At 41.5% G+C, this 20,042-nt stretch overlaps 1 protein-coding gene across 1 annotated transcript in view; it reads right to left on the bottom strand.

Moving 5' to 3' along the window:
- The window catches only part of rnd2 (Rho family GTPase 2), a 66,399-nt gene extending 51,180 nt beyond the window's left edge, over nt 1–15,219 (bottom strand). Inside the window, exons 1-2 of the mRNA XM_043675017.1 lie at nt 14,948–15,219; nt 14,261–14,348 (exon numbers count right to left, since the gene is read on the bottom strand). Coding sequence (XP_043530952.1) covers nt 14,261–14,348; nt 14,948–15,082 — 223 coding nt within the window. The 5' untranslated portion in view covers nt 15,083–15,219. The remainder of the gene's footprint in view (nt 1–14,260; nt 14,349–14,947) is intronic.
- Between the last annotated feature and the right edge of the window lie 4,823 nt (nt 15,220–20,042).

The following is a 20,042-nucleotide window of genomic DNA, read 5'->3' as shown; positions in this document are numbered from 1 at the left end:
CTACTTCTTTGAATACTAGTTTGAAACAAACTTTGATGGTGAAAGAGTGGAGAATAGAAGTGTGAAGGGGATAGTAATAGCAAGAGATTGATGCACTCACTGTTTCTTCAACAGCAAAGACCAGGGAAAATCCTAGATAGACGACACCAGTATAATGTACTAGTTGTTCTACAGTTTGGAAGATAACAGTGGAGAGACAATGATGAAGCGATCTAAAGTATTTCAATTACTTCAGTGATAGCTCATTAAGAAGATTTCACCTGATGAAGGAGCAGCACTCCGAAAACTTGTCATTTCAAATAAACCTGTCAGACTATAACCTGGTGTTGTGTGGATTTAGAGTCATAAAGATGTATAGCACGGAGACTTCCAACCTGTCCATGCCGACCAGCTATTGCAACCCTATCTAGTCCCACCTGCCAGCATCCGGCCCATATCCCTCCAAATCTTTCCTATTCATATACCCATCCAAATGTCTTTTTAATGTTGCAATTGTACCAGCCTCCACCACTTTCTCTGGCAGCTCATTCCATAGACGTACCACCCTCTGCGTGAAAAGGTTGCTCCTGAGGTCTCTTTTATATCTTTCCCCTCTCACCCTAAATCTATGCCCTCTAGTTCTGGACACCCCGACCCCAGGGAAAAGACTTTGTCTATTTATCCTATCCATGCCCCTCATAATTTTGTAAACCTCTATAAAGTCACCCCTCAGCCTCCAACAGTGCAGGAAAAACAGGCCCAGCCTATTCAACCTCTCCCTATAGCTCAAATCCTCCAACCCTGGCAACATCCTTGTAAATCTTTTCTAAACCCTTTCAAGTTTCACAGCATCTTTCTGATAGGAAGGAGACCAGAATTGCATGCAATATTCCAACAGTGGCCTAACCAATGTCCTGTACAGAAGCAACATGACCTTCCAACTCCTGTACTCAATACTCTGACCAATAAAGGAAAGCATACCAAACACCTTCTTCACTATCCTATCTGCCTGCGACTCCACTTTCAAGGAGCTATGAACCTGCACTCCAAGGTGTCTTTGTTCAGCAACACTCCCTAGGACCTTACCATTAAGTGTATATGATTTGCTTTCCCAAAATGCAGCACCTTGCATTTATCTAAATTAAACTCCATCTGCCACTCCTTAGCCCATTGGCTCATGTGATCAAGATCCTGTTGTAATCTTCCAATTTTGGTGTCATCTGCAAACTTCTGACATTAAGAAGACTAGCTGTTCTTTCAAGGGATTCTAATGAATTGTATGCATACTTTCCACTTCTTGGAAGTGGTTTTATTTTGCTTAGCACCTTTGAAGTCATAAAGCTTTATTTTTTGTGGATTTGTGTAGTGAGATCACAGAACTACTTTTTAAAAGTTCAAAAAAAAGGCAACCTCACCATGATTCCACTCACGAGAGAGAGGTGACTGGTGGATAGTTGACCTGAGGATCACAATGCCTCAGGTGAGGGGAGAGATTGAGAAGGAGAGGAGAGTACTTCATAGTTACCTTAGCAGGGGTCGAAATTGAACCCATGCTGTTAGCATCACCCGGCAAATCAGCCATCCAGCCAACTAAGCTAACTGAACCCTCATGGTTTTGATGGGAACGATGTATAGGGAACATTAAAATTTATCCCATCTGCTTTACTGCATCTTATACGATAGGAGAACTCTTACTTTTAGAATAGGAGCAAAATATTTTACAAATTGAAACAAGATTCAATTAATGAAGATTGTTGTTAAAAACAGCAAGCGAGAGAGTGGGCAATTTTTGTTTTATTTTATTTAAGAGAGCTTTAGGCTTTAATTTGACTTGCTTCACGATATAATCCCTTTCAATTACCTTGCTGGGGAGTAGTGCTTGATAACCCACGAGGCTGGAGTAATGAATGGAGCCAAGCTAAGCACACTTCAGTGCAGCTGTGCCTTCCTGCCCACCTGCAGTTCACACTCCAGTTCCCAGGCAGCACATTACACAGTGACAGATGCATTAGACTTCTTTGTGTATCTATCACTGCAGCTGATCCAAAGACAAGGAGATGAGACTTGGGGCTCCCTGGGTTGTGGGGGGAATGAATTCCCTCATTATGTTTACATTTTAAATTCTTTTTAAAATAAAAACACAGCCTAATGCTCCCAGGAATGAAACTATGTGCAATATCCTAAAGCAAACATACAATTTGTTGGAGTAATTCAGTTTTTATGCTCATGTTTCTTTTGATTGTAAGATGTATGGGCAGAATGATTTTTGTAACAAAATAAAGTGATATGTTCATGGCATACTGGGGCCTCCCTTTTGGACATGGAGCCATTGCAAAGCAAAGAGTCATGAAGAGGAACAGAGACTGAGACTACAGAATGGAGTGCATTTCATAGAATCCCTAGTGTGAAAACAGGCCATTCGGCCCAACAAGTCCACAGCGACCCTTCAAAGAGTAACCCACCCGTACCCATTCCCTATTTTATATTTACCCCTGACAAAAGCACCAAACCTACTTATTTAGCATGGCCAATTCACCTAACCTGCACATCTTTGGGTTGTGGGAGGAAACTGGAGCACCCGGAGGAAACCCACGCAGACACAGGGAGAATGTGCAAACTCCACACAGACAATCGCCCGAGGCGGGACTCGAACCCAGGTCACTGATGCCGTGAGGCAGCAGTGCTAACCACTGAGCAACCCTGTCATACATTTAAAATCAAGTAAAACAGGAAGTGCTATAATCGCACTGAGGAAAGGTGACCGGACCCAAAAACATTAACTGTGATTTCTCTGCGCAGATGTCGCTGAACCTGTTGACCTTTTCCAGCAACTTCGGTCTTTGTTTCTATAAGCGCTTGGCCTAGCCGTCAACAGTCAGCACCTGAAGAGGCAAAGCAGATCCTCTGTTTTAGAAACAGATTAACCTGTGATGCACCATTTCGAATGAACATCTGAAATAGGAACAGAACTTGGGCATTCAAACTAGCCCAGTCATTCAAGAAAATCATAGCTGATCTGTTTGAGTTTCCCATCTACCCCCAATAACCTGTGATGCCTTCGCCCAGCAAGAATCTACCTCTGCCTTAAAAACATTCTCTACTTCCTTCTAAAGCAGAGAAATCCAAAGTTGCGGAATCCTCAGAACAAAAAAAACTTTTCATCTCTGCCTTAAATCCCTAATTTGAAACCAGTAGTCCCTCGTTCTGCGCTGACCCATCCTTTCCATATCCACTTGAAGGCCATTCAGAATCTTCAATCAAGTTATCTCTCAGTCTTCTAAACTCCAGGGGGAAACACGCCTAGCCTGCCCAACATTTCTTGCTAAGACATCTAGATAGCCCATTCCAGATAGCAACCTCGTATACCTCCTCTGGAACCACCTCCAATGCATTTACAATCGTCCTTAAATAAGACCAAAACTGCACATGCTATTTGAGATGTAATCTCATCAATGTCCGATGTAATTGAAACATAATTTCCTTATTTTTAGGTTGTAAATCTGCAGGACCTGAACATTTGTTGTTTGCTACATTCTGCAATTTGAATTTTAATTTGGACTTACTTTCGGTTTGCAGAATAAAAGAAAGGTAAAATTTGAATGTCCCCTATTATCCACCAACATCAATGGTTACTCTGGAGTAGGACATCTGTAGCTTTCTGATATATATGTTCTCTCTGGATTTACCCTTGTATATGGAAATAATAAGCCTCCAGATTACTGAGCAAATTGCTACTGTAAATATATTTGTGAAAGCTACCTCTGGCTGGCACTTTTAGCAATATTAACATCAGCTCAAATACAAAAACATGATGTTAGGGTGAAAACAATGCCACATTAGCGGACATATAAAATTTGTATCATTGACACCCACAGGTGAGGTGCCGGAAGACTGGATGTTTGCTAATGTGTTCCCATTATTTAAGAAAGGCTGTGGAGAAATGTCAGGGACTACAGACCAGTGAGCCTTATGTCAGTGGTGCATTAAGTTGTTGAAGGGGATTCTGAGGGACAGAATTTACATGAATTTGGAAAGACAAGGACAGGCTAGGGATAGTGCATATGGTTTTGTGCATGGGAAATCATGTCTCACAAAAGATTAAGTTTTTGAAGAAGATTGATGAAGGCAGAGCAGGAGACGTTGCCCATATGTCCTTCATGAAAGCATTCGACAAGGCGGACTGGTTACTAAAGTTTAGATCACATGAGATCTGGGGGAGCTAGCCAAATGGACACAAAATTGGCTTAAAGGTAGGAGAAAGAGGGTTGCTTTTCAGACTGGAGGCCTGTGACTCATGGTGTGTGGTAAGGATCAGTGCTGGATCCACTGCTTTTTGTTGTTTATATAAGTGATTTGCATATGAATATAGGAAGTATGGTTAGTAAGTTTGTAGATGACATCAAAATAGGTAGTGTAGTGTATGGTGCGATATATTATCTCCAAGGGCAATGAGTGGCAGATGGAGTTTAATTTAGATAAATGTGAGGTATTGCATTTTGGTAGGGCAAATCAGGACAAGATTTAGAGAGTTAATGGTTGGGCCTTGGGGAATGTTGCCAAACGAAGGGGTGCAGGTGCATAATTCATTGAAAGTGGAGTCGCTGGTAGACAGGGGGTGAAGAAGGTAACTGACATCTGCCTTCGTTAGTCATAATATTGAGTATAGGAGTTGGGACAACATGTTGCAGCTGTATTCTGAATACGGCATATACTTTCAGAACACTGCATATAATTCTGGCCACCCTGCTGTAGGGAGGATGGTGTGAAACTGGAGAGGATGCAGTAAAGATTTACAAGGATGTTGCTGGGGTTGGAGGGTTTGAGATACAAAGAGAGGCTAAATAGGCAAGGGATATTTTCCCTGGAGCATCAGAGGCTGAGGGATGACTTTATAGAAGTTTTAAAATCATGAGGGACATGGATAGGGTGATTAGCCAAGGTCCTTTTCATATGGTGGAACAGGCTAAACTAGAGGGCATATGTTTAAGGTGAGAGGGGAAAAATTTAAGGATCTGAGGGATGAGATTTTCATGCAGAGGGTGGTGCATGTCTGGAACAAGCTGCTTGAAGAAGTGGTGGAGGCAGGTACAATTATAACATTTGAAAGGCATTTGGTTGAATATATGAAAAGGAAAGGTTTTAGAGGGCTAGGGATCAAATTGCTGGCAAATGGGACAAAGTCAGATTGGGATGTCTGGTTGGCACGGATGTCATAGAGGAGAAAGTGAGGATTAAAATTAGACGCATGTTGAATTCGTGGATGTGGGAGTGTAACGGGATTTCCGCCACCTACAAATCGCACCCCACCAGAGATATATTTCCCTCCCCGCTCCTTTCAGCATTCTGCAGAGACCATTCCCTCCATGACTCCCTCGTTAGATCCACGCCCACCCATCAACCCACCATCCACTTCCAGCACCTTCCCCTGCCACCGCGAGAGGTGTAAACCCTGCGCCCACACCTCCATCCAAAAGTCCAAAGGATCCTTCCATATCCGGCAGAGATTTTCCTGCACTTGCAAATACCTCATCTAATGTGTCTGTTGCTCTCGATGTGGTCTCCTCTACACTGGGGAGACAGGACGCTGACATGTGGAACGTCCTGTGGCTGAACACTTCAACTCCCCCTCCCACTCCACCAAGGACATGCAAGTCCTGGGCCTCCTCCACTGCCAATTTCTAGCCACCTGATGCCTGGAGGAAGAACACTTCACCTTCCGCCTTGGGACCTTCCAACCACATGTGAACAATGTTGGTTTTACCAGTTTCTTGATCTCCCCTGCCCCCATTTTATCCCAGTTCCAACCCTCCAACCTGGCACCGCCTCTTTACTGTCATACTTGTCCATCTTACTCCCCACCTATCCGCTCCACCCTCTGCTCTGATCTATCACCATCATTCCCCAACTTCATCTTCCTATCATATTCCCAGCTACCTTCGCCCCAGACTCACCCCTCTTCCATTTATCTCTCAGCCCCCTTGGGCCCCCCTCCACATTCCTGATGAAGAGCTTATGCTCGAAGTGTTGATTCTCCTGCTCCTTGGATACTGGCTGACTGGCTGTGTTTTTCCAGCACTACACTTTTTGACATGAATGTCACAGAGTCAGATGTACAGCATGGAAACAGACCCTTTGGCCCAACTCGTGTTGGATCAAAGGGTCTATTTCCATACTGTATGACTCTAGACATTCATGCTCAATCTGTACAAGTTAATCCTTCACCAAAATATGAAACAGAGGACTGTTATACAACTATGTTAAGCAGCCATCCGCTAATAGTCATTTCTATAGTGAATCACAGGAATTCTTGATCCATTGCTTTCAATCTGACAGAGGCAGGCTTTAACATCATGGGATTTGAGAGCTCAATTGAATGCCCAGAGGACTTCCAAGCCCATTTGAAAATAATGAGGCTAGTGGAAACTCCTTTGGTCCAACTTAAGTCATAATAGAGGTCGTATTGTCCAAATGACATTTCCTGTTTGGGTCAGGGCTTGGAGGGGTATTGCTGTTTAAATTGACATTAGTGCCATTGGGCTCGGCCATAGATCTATGATTTATTAAAAGACAAAACAATCTTTGTGCAGTAAATGAAGTATTGATTGTGCATGGGGCAAAATGGCCCTGTACGGCTTCCTGTGCAGTAATAATCCAGCTATTGTTCTCAGATTTGGTCCCCCATTATTAATCTGCATTCCTGTTCATTGATCAATTAATAGGCTTGGCTAATTAAGAGGCCAAAGCCTAGATCTGTCAAGTGACCTCAAAGAGAGTTAGCCACATGGTGGGTTCAAGGGGTTGCGACCTTTGTAAGCACTCAAATTGGCAAGCAGCTTTTACCCTGAATCCAGGATAAATCTGTCTTGAGAACAGGCTGTTCACACTCAGTTTTGGGCTGCCCTTCAGGTGAAAATTTCAATCAAATGAATGAGATAACTCATCAAATAAATTGCAACTGAGGTAGCAGCAATAATACAATTCAGTGGTTATGAGCTTGCAATGTTTTGCTTGAACAACCAGCTCAGAACAAAATCATATTTGGGATCATATGGGAGTTAATTTGGTTTACTAAAAAGGGAAAAAAAGATACCAGACCATGTCCTGGCAAGACTGAGCAATGGAGTAGCACATTGATACAAATTGAACATCCTTCTATAGTCCAAAGACAATAAATTCATTAATGAAGCACAGCAGCACCTTTACATCAGGCCCCACAAGAGTCTTACTAATGTAACGACCGGAGTAGAGCCTAATTAAACCCCACTGCAATTCATACTTTTAAAGAGCAAGGTCAGACTTGTCATATATTTAAAAAGGGAGCAAAAATAAAAAAGGTACAAGTACTGCTTAACGTATTAATGATGTCCCTGAAATTTTAGCACTTCCTTGGATTCTAAGAAATTGTCAGGATACATTAGCAGCCTGTGTTAATCCCATGGGTAAAAGGCACAGCATAGTATGTTTGCACAGAGTGAAGCCCATCAGATACAATTTCCCCACCTCCAGCAAATTCCCAATAACTCAGGCATTATTCCATAGAGGAGAAATGGGGGGGGAGGGGAAGAGTAAGGATATCTGGTGACCCACACATTTGCAGACCTGGAAGCTGGTTTCTTATCTATTCTCTGATGTATTGTCTGGCGCATCCCACAGAAATAAATAAGCAAACAAAGAAATAGCTTGCTAACTGAAACATTGAAATGACAACAAATTTACCATAAATCCTTTAGTGGCAAAATGATGTGTTTAAATGTCTGAATACTGAAATTATTTTGTTTGATATTTTGGGGGATAATTACCTTCCGCCATTTTCTCCTTTCCTGTAAGCACTGGGTTCTACTGAAATTTGGGTTTGCAGTTCAATAGTAGCAAAATAGTAGTATTTTGTTCTAAGTGTATTCTTTATGCAGAAGGTAACAGTCCAATACTTAATGAGCTATTCAATTCTACGACAACAGAAAAAATACTAATTTCAGCCTCTCTAACATCCATACCATTTCTTGTAACATTATTGCATTGTGATTAGGGGCAAGTGTCCCAAATTTCCTCTAACTCAGCGATGCTAACATTAACTGCAATACACCTAGTTTGATTCTGTCCAGCACCAGCTAACTGCACAAACCCAAATCAAACTTTTTGACTCATTTCCTTCTCTTAAACTCAAGTGAATTTTATGCTGCAATCTGAACTAGTATTTGACTAACATTAGCTCTTTGGCCAACAGTACTTTTCAGTTTTATGCTAAAGCTCATTTGAACTTTAAAAATTTAAGAATAAAACTGTAAAGATTTTATCATAAACAGGAATTTATAAAAGTGTTAGAGTTCAGACCACCTCAGTAAGCTACTGAACTCCAAATTCATTGCCCACTTTCAAAACCTTTGCAGGTTTAACAGCAAAACTTTCAAAATTAGCTACAATATGATTTTAGATTTTTAAGAAAGGATTTCATCTAAATGACAATGAAGTTAAGAGAAATGCAACCAAAACAAGAGTGGTGTTCAATAGCACGTTCAGTCAATGAACTTTCTGTCATCACTGGGTGCCTATGGCTCTGGGAACCAGCAAGAGGTCAGAATTAAGCCCTAGTCTATTCATGTCCCAAATCTCATCAACATTCCTCAAGCACTCTTGCTGAAGGGAGCAGGAAATTTGTTACCAGAAACCACCGGTTCCCACACTATAGTCCTGTGAGAGTGGGATAAGGGCCTATCCCTATGTAGTCTACTCGTTTACAGAAGGAGAAAAACACATTCAATTATTTTCCCATTTTACAAAGACACAACTCACTCCCACTTTCTTCCAGATTCCCTTATAAAACTTTGAACTTAAGAGCACCAGTTTCAGTTTAACTTGTTTGCTTGATTTTTGTTCAGAAAAGAAAAGGTACCCCTAAAATATAAAAGTGCATTTGATTCATCACAGTACATAATGATTCAAGAAATAGTTATGCAAGTATGCATCACAGAAAAAGCCATTAAGAATAGAAGACATGCAATTTATAACAATAATTGTACTTATATCATAATGAATGGTATGTGACAAAGCACATAACAACAAATTTGCACCATATTCATTCTTAGTAAAAAACCTTTGGTTGTTAAATGGTTTTGTCCCAACGTTCCACAGCACAGAAGTGCAATAAAAGTAGACGATGCTTAGAATTCACAGAAATTCCTTCAGCAGCTGAAAAGGAATCACACATCAGGATATAGGTAGAGATCCCTAGTCATACTGTCCTGTTGTTCTTCATTTTAATGTTGAGTTCTTTTTGCTTCAGTTTGTTTTCAGAAAAGTTTTAGGTAATGAAATATATCTTACATTGAAGTGAAGCACTAAAATTGCTTCATTGATTACTTTTCTTTAAAATGGTAGCTGCATTATTAAAATGTTAATCATTGAATTAAAAAGGAAAGTATTAAAAAAGGTGAGAGATATGTCACTGTTAAGTGGTAAGTGCTAAATGGTACGAAAATCTAGTATACCAAGCTGTAATTGGTTTAACTGAAGGCTACTATTGTAAAAAGAGGAAGCAGAGTCCCTTTATAAATCTATTACATTTAATTGGAACCTTTCTTTATAAATCAATTACAAATGCCCTAACATGCCCTAATAAATATGCCTGGGTAACATAGTACTTCCCCTCTTAGGGTCTAACAGATTTTATGGTCACTGAATCTAAGTAAATCAATACAAATCCTTGCAGTTCATATTTCCTGAAAATAAAATCCTCAGAGACACAGAAGCAAACCATGGAAAGTGCAACCTTCCTTTTCACTGCAACACATATCGGGCACTTTAAAACATGAAAGATGATCCACCCAGCAAAAGCAATGGTCTCAAGCTCCTTTTAGGCTATTGATTCAGGAATTTGGCTTTGGAAAGGCTCATTGTAGGTTCAGACAATACTCCACATGGGAAAGAGGACTGAAAGTGACAGCGGGGAGCTGCTAGACTGGAAGAGACCTCTGCTGGGTCCTAATTCCTGTTCGACAACACTGATTGCAACTCTTTTAAAAAAGGGGATGCTCTCAATAGCAGCCACTGGAGGAGAAAAGCAATCATTAGATCACAACGGTTAAAACTGGTTTTTTACAAAATTATGATATCGATAAGAGGAGTTACTACATTCTGCAAGACCTTCACGCTAGGAATCAGCTAATATACTGATTCTGTCACCAACAAGCATAATGCGATGATTTCTCATCTAAATTTGGAAAAATTGTTCTTTTTAAGTAATTTGACAGTGCAAAGTGAAGGACCAATGCCCACAATGCAAGACAGGTCAAGGTTGAAAACATTAGATGAGATAAGGTATGACAAAAGTCAATATTTTCTTAAATAGGCTATGTCAAAATTGAGAATTCACAGAGGGAGAATTTTGTTTTATTAGTTGGGAATGAATGAGCCCCAGCTTTTCTTTCAGTGCCACATTTTTCATTTCACTCCTGTGTGGTGATCTGACGTTGTAGGTTCTCACCCAAATGCAGCTTGCTCCTACTTTTATAACATGGTATGACTGAAGAGATTTGGCTCATTAGTGTATTGATCACGGAGCCACAAGGGTAAGTTGATAAAATGAACAACATTTTATGAATAAATATGGACTTTCCATTTCTTTCATTTTACCTTCATACTTAAAATGGGGAAAGTTCAACAACGTGGCGGCATGGTGGCCCGGTGGTTAGCACTGCCGCCTCACAGCGCCAGAGACCCGGGTTCAATTCCCGCCTCAGGCGACTGACTGTGTGGAGTTTGCACGTTCTCCCAGTGTCTGCGTGGGTTTCCTCCGGGTGCTCCGGTTTCCTCCCACAGTCCAAAGATGTGCAGTTCAGGTGAACTGGCCATACTAAATTGCCTGTAGTGTTAGGTAAGGGATAAATGTAGGGGTATGGGTGGGTTGTGCTTCGGCGGGTCGGTGTGGACTTGTTGGGCCGAAGGGCCTGTTTCCATACTGTAATGTAATCTAATCTAATCTAAAACACGACTGACTTAATACCCATGCGGCTATCTGATCAACCCATCAGATATCTTTCACTTATTCACCAGAAGAGAAGGTGATTTGGTGAGACATCAAATTGACATCTAAAATGTGCACTTTATAATCAAATCAAACTTTCCATCTGCCTCAGCAGGGGGGAAGCGAGGCATTAAGCTAATGTAGTTCATGGCACAGAATGTGCCTTTAGAAGAGCTACTGAACAACTGGAGAAGCTAATCAGTGAACAGTCCCCTCTCCAAGGCCTGCAATATGTTTACAAATGCAATAAAACAATTTTTCTATAGCTTATGGATAAATGTTACAAGTAAAACTCGCACATAACCCTGATTTGTCAAAGTAAAACAAAAAGACTTTGACAATAACATTTCGTGAATCGGTCTCTGCCTCAACTCATCCACTGCTGAAACTCTCAGGCATAATTTTGTTACCTCTAGATTTGATTATTCTGGTGTTTTCTTGGCCAGCACCTCATTGAAACTTAAGCTCATCTTTAACTCTACTGCCGATATCCCCACTTGCATTAAGTCTCATTCCCCAGTCACCTTTTTTTACTCTGACCCTTGACTTGTTTGGCAAAGCATCAATTTTTAAATTCTTATCCTCATTTGCATATCCTACAATGGTCTTTCATCTCCCCATCTTTACCCTAGAATATTCGGAGATTCTGCAGTCCTCAAATTTTGGCTGCTTTCAAATTCAATACGTAAGTCATTCCATTTGTGGCTGTGTCTTCAGCTGCTTAGGCCCCAAGCTCCAGCATTTCCTCCTTAAACTTCACCAGCTCTCTGAACGTCTCCCTGTTTTTTTCTCCCATCATGTTTCTGAGGGTTGAGGCATGAACTTCCACTGGATTTGTTCACAAAGTGTGGACCAATCCAAAATGTTAGAGTAGTTTTTCACTGCCTTTTGCAGGAGGCTCTCCTGCACTTACTGCCTGCCATCAGGTGGATTGGAAACATTAGCAGGCTGAGAATCAACCCATTTGACCACAATACAAATGCATGGATAACAAATTCTGAAGCTTGTCCCAAACCCGGGTAGGGATGCTAAGGCTGCACCTCTCCTCAAGCTATTTTTTTAAAGCCAATGTCTGACCACGTTTTGGTCTATCGATCCCCTCATCTCCTTAAATAGCTCAGTGTCATCGAATGGTTCCAGCCTTTGGAAATTCCATTATGTTATGGATGCTATATAAATGCAATTTGTTGCACTGTAGATTTGAACTGAAATCATAGCCAGGATTGGTGTTAAAATGGTGGCACAGCCCAATTAATGTTAGTGTGTCAGATTTAACCAACTTCTACTGTCCTGCCTGCCAGGACCTTTGCAAGGCAACTTTGGAATAGGCAAGAAATGAAACACCACAACTGTGATAACACAGTCTTTTAAAATCCCACAGACACGGTTTGAAATGCTTCCATTAAAGTTGCTAGATTAACGTTCAAAGGTAATGAATCCACGAAGTCTATTCCCCATCTCAACCATTCACCTCCTAGATATGAGGAGAAAGTGCGGTCTGCAGATGCTGGAGATCAGAGCTGAAAGTGTGTTGCTGGAAAAGCGCAGCAGGTCAGGCTTCTTCCTGATGAAGGGCCTGTGCCCGAAACGTCGATTCTCCTGTTCCCTGGATGCTGCCTGACCTGCTGCGCTGTTCCAGCAACACATTTTCACCTCCTAGATAAGATTTGGACAGAGCTCCTCAGTCACTCGAACGCCTCCAAGCGACCAGATTCAGAACCGCAAGCGACAAAGGCCTGGGAGGAACAGGTACAATAAATGGATTGAACCATTGTTGAAAACATATCTAGGATCCTTGTATGTCCCAGAACTTACCGATCTGTCGCTGAATTTCTTTGTATGACTTCATGGAAAATGTACATCGTTTGTCAAGGTGGGGGGGGGGGGGGGGGCGAAAGATGTCAGTTTTGGCAATGACAGGCACACGAATGGATCACACAGGGAAGGCTTGAAATAGCAGGTTCTCATTAAGGCTGCCTAAGCCCCCTGGTTTGAAACGAGTTTCATAGAATCCCTACAGTATGGAGGCAGGCCATTCGGCCCATCGAGTCTACACCGACCCTCTGAGGAGCATCCCACCCAGACCTCCCCCACTCAACGCTGTAACCCTGCATTTCCCACGGTTAACACCCCCCCCCCCCCCCCTCCCAGCTTGCACAGCCCTGGACACTACGGGGGCAATTGAGCATGGTCAATCCAGCCTAACGTGCACAGCTTTGGACTGTGGGGGCACTCGGAGGAAACACACAGAAACGGGGTGGGGAAGAATGTGCAAAGTCCACACAGTTACCCGGGACTGGAAAGAAGCTGGAGCTGTAAGGTAGCAGTGCTAACCCCCTGTGCCGTCACAGCTTCTTTCACGCTGGACTATAAAGATAAAGGCCAGCCCCAATATTGTCAAACTTGTCTAATGTTCTATTTGTTTGTGTTTGTGTGTGTGTGTGTGTGTGGGGCGGGGGGGATACACAAGGTGAGAAAGGTCAGTGGTTTTAGGGCTGGATACTGACTGGCAAACACGCTCTCTTCTAAATCGTAGCGACCGCGAGGTTTAACAGGACACACTTCAGGCGACTGAAACACTCTCAAACCCAAGTGCGAAATCCCTACAGTCTTTACTCGTCCAACGCTCTCACACCCCCCAATTGCAAAATCCCTGAATTTTTTTTTATTAGTCCCACATTCTCACACCCCCAAATGCAAAATCCCTGAATTTTTTTTATTAGTCCCACATTCTCACAACCCCAAATGCAAAATCCCTGAATTTTTTATTAGTCCAACACTCCCACACCCCCAACGCAGAATCCCTGAAATTACGTTAGTCCAACACTGTCAGAATCCCTGAAGTTTTTGCTTGTCTAAATGAGTGAAGCATTCCTCCTCGCTGTCGTCTGTCTGCTACGTGCTGCGCTTATCGGCGCTGTCACTTTGAATGGCAATCTGCCTGGGCGCCTGGTCAATGCAACTCACAATCAAATTTAACCAAGTGTTAGGGACGTGTTTCCATCCTGAAGGCGCTCCCTCTGTGGGGTGGAAACAGGAGATTTAACTCCTGAAAATCGTCAGGAGCGAAACAGATTGCAGCAAATGATGCTGCGCTCTTCTCTGACTCCCGCCAACAGTTAGAATCTGCACACAGCCCCCACTGGGATGGTCCAGGTGGAACACTGGATTGGTGCAATGGCGCAGAGTTCGCCTGTCATTTTTGACTTTGAGTCATCGCTGAAGCCAGCAGCAGCCCCTGGTTTAGACGAAGCAACTCACCTGAAGTGTCCCACATGTTCAACTCGATCCTTTGCTTGTCAATTTCGAAACTCGCTGTGTAATTCTCAAACACAGTGGGAACATAATTCTAGAATTCAAGATAGGAAAAGTGACATTAAAGGCCTGAATTCATAGATGCTTTAAAGGAAGAAAAAAAAAGAGGTTTTAGAAAAATAACGAGGTTACATTTATTAGAGTGGACGCAATTTGATTTAATTTTTCGTAACCAGTTAATTGAAAAACTTGCTCGTGTTTTTAAGCTAACTTTAGCGTTCCTAAAAGGAAGATCATTCAGAAAAAAAAAATCACGCAAACACAAGGAAATATGTCAATCTAAAAATCAATATAATCGGTGTACTTTTACCAGTTTCGCCACCGAAGCAGAATTGATTTTGAATAAATTCCCCTAACGTCAACATCTCTAAATAGCATCCGTCAGATTTCGCACGAAATACTATAGTATTTTATTTCGAGGCGACCGATTTAATATGTACACATTTGAGACAAAACTTAACCGTGAGCACTCTTAGTCTCATTGCATTTCTTTCCAGGATAAGGAAGAGATCTTACTAACATCTTAATGCAACACCTGAGTAAGGTGTGAGTTACTCACAACACAGCGGATGGTTTATTCCAATTTCAGACTGCTTTGTGGGAAGAAATTCTATAGAAGAGAAAGAAAATTACCTCGGGATAACAATCCTTAGCAAATACATGTAATAAAGTAGTTTTCCCACATTGCGCATCTCCAACTACAACAATCTTGCAACGAGTGGTTTGATTCTCCATGGTCTGACTCTGATGGCTAGTCCCTTCTTTCATTGACTGTCGCCTTCAACCAGTCATTCACAGTGCGAGGAAACAGCGCGCTATCTTCGCTGTACTTTTATCTCCCTGAATGCGACTGCCTTGCTTTCTTGGGGCTCCTGGAATATGAGCCGGGAGCTCTTCATTGAACATAGAGTCGCCAATCAGTGCAATGGTCCCGGAGATATGCAAATAGAGGCGGTACCTGGGAGGGGCCAACAGTTGGGAAATAATTCAATTAGAATGAGTGGATTAAATCAAATTGAATCAAGCCTCCCATTTAACACAGAAGTGTGAACGACACCCTGTAAAGTACTAATTCTGAAAAGAGTTGCTTTAGGGACGTGGCACCTTAAAATGAAAACATGGGCTGGAGTTTACCAGAATGGAATGCGAGGGGAGTTTTTATTGAGGTGACAGCTGAAGAGGTTTTTGAAGAAGCTGGGCATTTAAAACACCTAGCATGTGTGGAATGAAAATAAATGAAAGCAATTGACAATCCCACTGTGTACAAACACACAAAGGATTTTGAGGAAAGAAATTGCAATGGATGAACACCAACATGCAGTGCCACAGAGTGGTGGAGTGTGGCATTGCCTCTCACTGCAGCTCAGCCAAGTTCATCTTGCCTCTGTTCTTGGGATCTGGACATTGCTGACTAGGCCAGTGTCTTGCCCATAACTGCCATGAGAAAGGGCTGCTTCTTCTCACCCTCAAAGCTGCTGTTGTTCATGTGCAGTAGATATACCTAGAGAGTTGTTTAGGTAGGACTTTCCAGGCTCTGATCCAGTGATAAAATGGAGCAACGATTTTGTACCAAGCCAAGGTGTTTGTTACTTGGAGGCGAGTTTGTAGGTGATCATTTTCTGAGCCACCCTTTGATCTTGTTCTTCCAATCGCTAGAGGTTACAGGTTTGGGATGTACTATCAACAAAGTTTTAGCACCTTGCAGTTAATGCACCCAGCACCCCTGTACTGGATGGACTGAATGGTTCACATTGTGATAGCATGGCACTTGAAAAGGAAGAGCTTGATGATAGTTTGAGAGTTGGGGATCTGTCATGGCTACTTAGCTCCTGACCTTGTTGCAGCCGCCTTAGTCCAAACTTCCATAGAAAAGGCAGGGTGGGAGTGACTGCCTTTGACATAAAGGCAACATGTAACTCAACATGGCATCCAGGATCCTCATTCAAACTGGAGTCAGTGGGAATCAGGCAGAATGCTCTCCATTGCTTAGAGTCATATCTAGCACAAAGGAGGATTGCTGTGGTCATTGGAGGTCAGTAATTTTAACTCCATTATTTCAAGCAAGATATACCATCTACAACCAACCACACCTATTTGCTTCCCCACTGACGCACAGTAGCAGCAATGTGTACAATCTGCAAGATGCACAGCAGTAACTCACCATGTTCTCTTCAACATCAAAGCCCTTGAGCATGACCACCTAGAAGAACAAGGGCAGCTGATACATGGAAATACCAAGTTCTCCTCCAAGTCACACACCATCCTGACTTTCAATATATCGCTCTTCCTTTATCACTGCTGGGTCAAAATTCTGGAACTACCTTCCTTACAGCAGTGTGAAAGTACCTACACCAAATAAACTGTCATGGTTAAAAAGAAAACAACTTAATTCCACTTTCTTCAGGGCAACTGTAAATGAAATAATGCTGGCAATACCAACATCTAATGAATAAGTTTTAGAAATGGTTGATTTGAAAGCAGGAAGAATTGCTCAGGAAAAGGAATTTGGATGTTGTGGATTGATTCATTACATTCAAGCACAATGAGAAGCATACTTTATCCATCAAAATCTGTGCTTCAAAAGAAACTCCAACACTGTGTACTGTATCAGCAATGCCTGTTGAGGATTAAGGCAACAACCTTAGACAAATTAATAGATGTTGCAGATAGCTTGATATATGCATTTCAGGAGAGGTAAAATACTGCATCAATATCAGCCTAATAAAAATGATGCAGTGACTATTCATATTATTTTAACATTTTCAATAAGAAAAAAACATGTTTCAATAGCCTAGTGACATGACCACAATGCTACAATTCCCCTCTGAAGGTGCTTATAGGTGGTTTTGTCCAGCAATGTGGAGGCTGATTCTCTGTTTTAAACTAGCCAATAAGACTGCACTTCATAGGAATCAGTCTGAGTGAGCAGCCAGGGACAAACCTGGGATTAAGATACAAACTTTTGGGAAGACAGAGATGCAGAACGAGATAAGATAAATAACCTAAATAGAAAAGCATGTAGTCAAGCACTCAAGGGGATTGCAAAGTAAGAAAAGAAAGGGGACAGAGAACAATAAAAGCAGAGAAAGCAACAAAATAGACCTTAAATTCTAAAATAGCAGCATCCTAAGGGAAAAAAGCAGTGACAAGACATTCCTCTGCAGGCATCTTTAATCAGTTTAAATAAGAATGAAAAGAGAGGACTGCAATTTTTCTTGATTACATTAGCAATGGTAAAGGTAAAAGGTGATGAGATAAAACATTGAGATAACGCTGATAAAAAAGATCATAAATGGAACTGACAATTCTAAATGGAAACGTCAAAAATGAAATGCTGCAAAAATGGTGTTGGCAATGAAAATAATTAGAATGCAAAGTTGTAAATTAAATCGAAGAACTGAATGTAATATCTGTCATATTGCTCGTATGAAACCCAGAATTTAAAATGAAAGATGTGAAAAAAAAAGTTCAGGTGCCAGGTGGCAAAACAGCCATATGTCAGTTTTCTAAATTATAGCACACTGTGCACAAACTACTTGCTCTAGTTCTAAACAAATGTCTGGATTCAAGTTTTGTTAAGCAACTTATTTGTTTTTTACAATCACTTAGTTCTGAAGTTTTCACCTTCCCTCTCCTGAATGCAGATGTCTCCTCCTTTAAATCACTTCTTAAAACATACCTCTTGACCAAACATATTGTCAGCTGTCCTAATATCCCCTTCTGTGGCTCAGTGTCAAATCTTGTTGTTTTCTGTGAATGGGATGTTTTATTACATTAGAGGTGTTATATAAATACAACTTGTTGTGGTTGTTGTGGCTTCATGCTCTGTGATACTCTTTTGGTGACTGTTGCTTTTTGATACCCTATCCAAATGGTCATGAATGTGTGAGTCTCAGCTGTGAATGTGATCAGGCGAAGCGTTCACACTTCTGAACTATGTTAATTACGGTTGACCGTTTATCATTACACCACTTGCCTGATTGAGATCATCAACATCAAGATTTGTGTCCCACAATGGTGTATGTACCCAGTGATGCATCAGAAAAACTAGTAAACTGATATAAAATTCAACAGAAAATGGGGAATATGCTTAAAACAGAGCTAAGACAGTGTCTTTTGTCAGAATTTTCTGGTGAAAATTCATCAGCCTAACCTCTGTTCCTCTCTCCACAGATGCTGGGAGTACTGTTGAGTAGTGTTTTCCTTATTTACATTTCAGATTTTGCTTTTGGATTGTGTAACTAATTTCCCAACCTCTTGATTCAAATATAATTTGTATGTAGCATTTAAAGTTGGATAATGTCCTTCACCCCAGGCCCACTCAGAAAGCAGATGTCAAGTTCTAAATTTGATGTGGTCTAGTGTTATAATAAAAGTTTAACACATGTAACATCTCTGTTGTATGAAAAAGCTCAGTACAGAATATTTATTTTTAAAATGAGTTCCTAGTCAAAACTAATTTGTGAAAACAAACGAGGAAAGGTGTATTTGTATAGTGCTTATCACAATCTTGGGATGCTCCAAAGCAGTTTGCAGGTAATTATTTAATTTTGAATTGCAAACAATGTGGTTGTGTGGAGCAAGCTTACACAAAAGATAACTGTGATAGGTAACGAGATAGAGGACCAAACTTATACCTAGGAATGCTCTGCCTTGACACTCAACAGGAGTAGTGGACTTCTGCAGCCATAGGAACATCTGTATTCCACTTGTGGAGCCATTTCAGTAGCTGGTCCTCTCGGATGTACCCCAGTCCTGGTGGTGGAAACAAAAAGCCAATGAGCAGTTGCAAGGTTTTTCAAGTCTACTGCTCCCTCTGACCCTGGAACTCCAAGTTGCCAATTGCCAGAGAACCTATATAAAAATCCAAACTTGTAGTTGCCAGCACAAATCAATTAGAAATGTTTTATCTGTAACTCTTCACCTGCCCTGGGACCTCCACTGGCCTTCCAGTCAATGGCATTCAGGGCCAGACACTGCCAGATTTTTCTGGCCATTAGTATTCTTGGACATTCAGAAAGTTTTAGTGGCTGGAAGCAACAGGACTGGAATATTCCCTTCTGTCAACATCTCCACTGGAAACCCTCAGAAATCCAGAGGCACATATCACAATCTCTCCTATTGGCATGGACTGGTTGGACCAAAGGGTCTGTTTCCGTGCTGTATATCTCTATGACTCTATTGTCTTGGCCTTTACTCCTACAGAATTGTCAGTTCCCAGGTACACGCAGCACAAAAGTTAGTTCCATCTGTTTTGCTGGTCAAGAAATTAATATTGGTTAAAGCACAATCAGAAATACCTGCTTTTCTTTAAGTATTGTCATTGGATCCTTTACATGTCTCATCAGAAGAACAACATCTCAGACACTGCAACATTCTTTCACTACTGCAGTGAAGTTTTTAAGTGCTCAAATTCTAATGAGTGGCTTGAAGGACTTTTGTATTCATTGGTTGTAACATCACTGGCTGGGCCAGATTTATTGCCCGCATCTAGTTGCCGTTGAGAAGGTGGTAGTGAACTGTCTTCTTGAAACGTTGAATTTCTGAGCTAGACCCACAATGCTATTATGAAGGGAATTCCAGGATTTAACCTAGGAATAGCAAGATACTTCCAGATCAGGATGGTGAATGGATTGAAGGAAAGCCTGCAAGTTATGATCTTCCATGGGCTTGGAAGATGCTGTCTAAGGAGCCATTTTTAACTTCAACAGTGAATCTTGTAGATTGT

The sequence above is a fragment of the Chiloscyllium plagiosum genome, chromosome 33, assembly GCF_004010195.1.
Source record: "Chiloscyllium plagiosum isolate BGI_BamShark_2017 chromosome 33, ASM401019v2, whole genome shotgun sequence".
In the NCBI taxonomy this organism is placed as follows: domain Eukaryota; kingdom Metazoa; phylum Chordata; class Chondrichthyes; order Orectolobiformes; family Hemiscylliidae; genus Chiloscyllium; species Chiloscyllium plagiosum.
The sequence above is the reverse complement of the archived record's forward strand: the minus strand, read 5'-3'. Positions and strand labels throughout refer to the sequence as shown.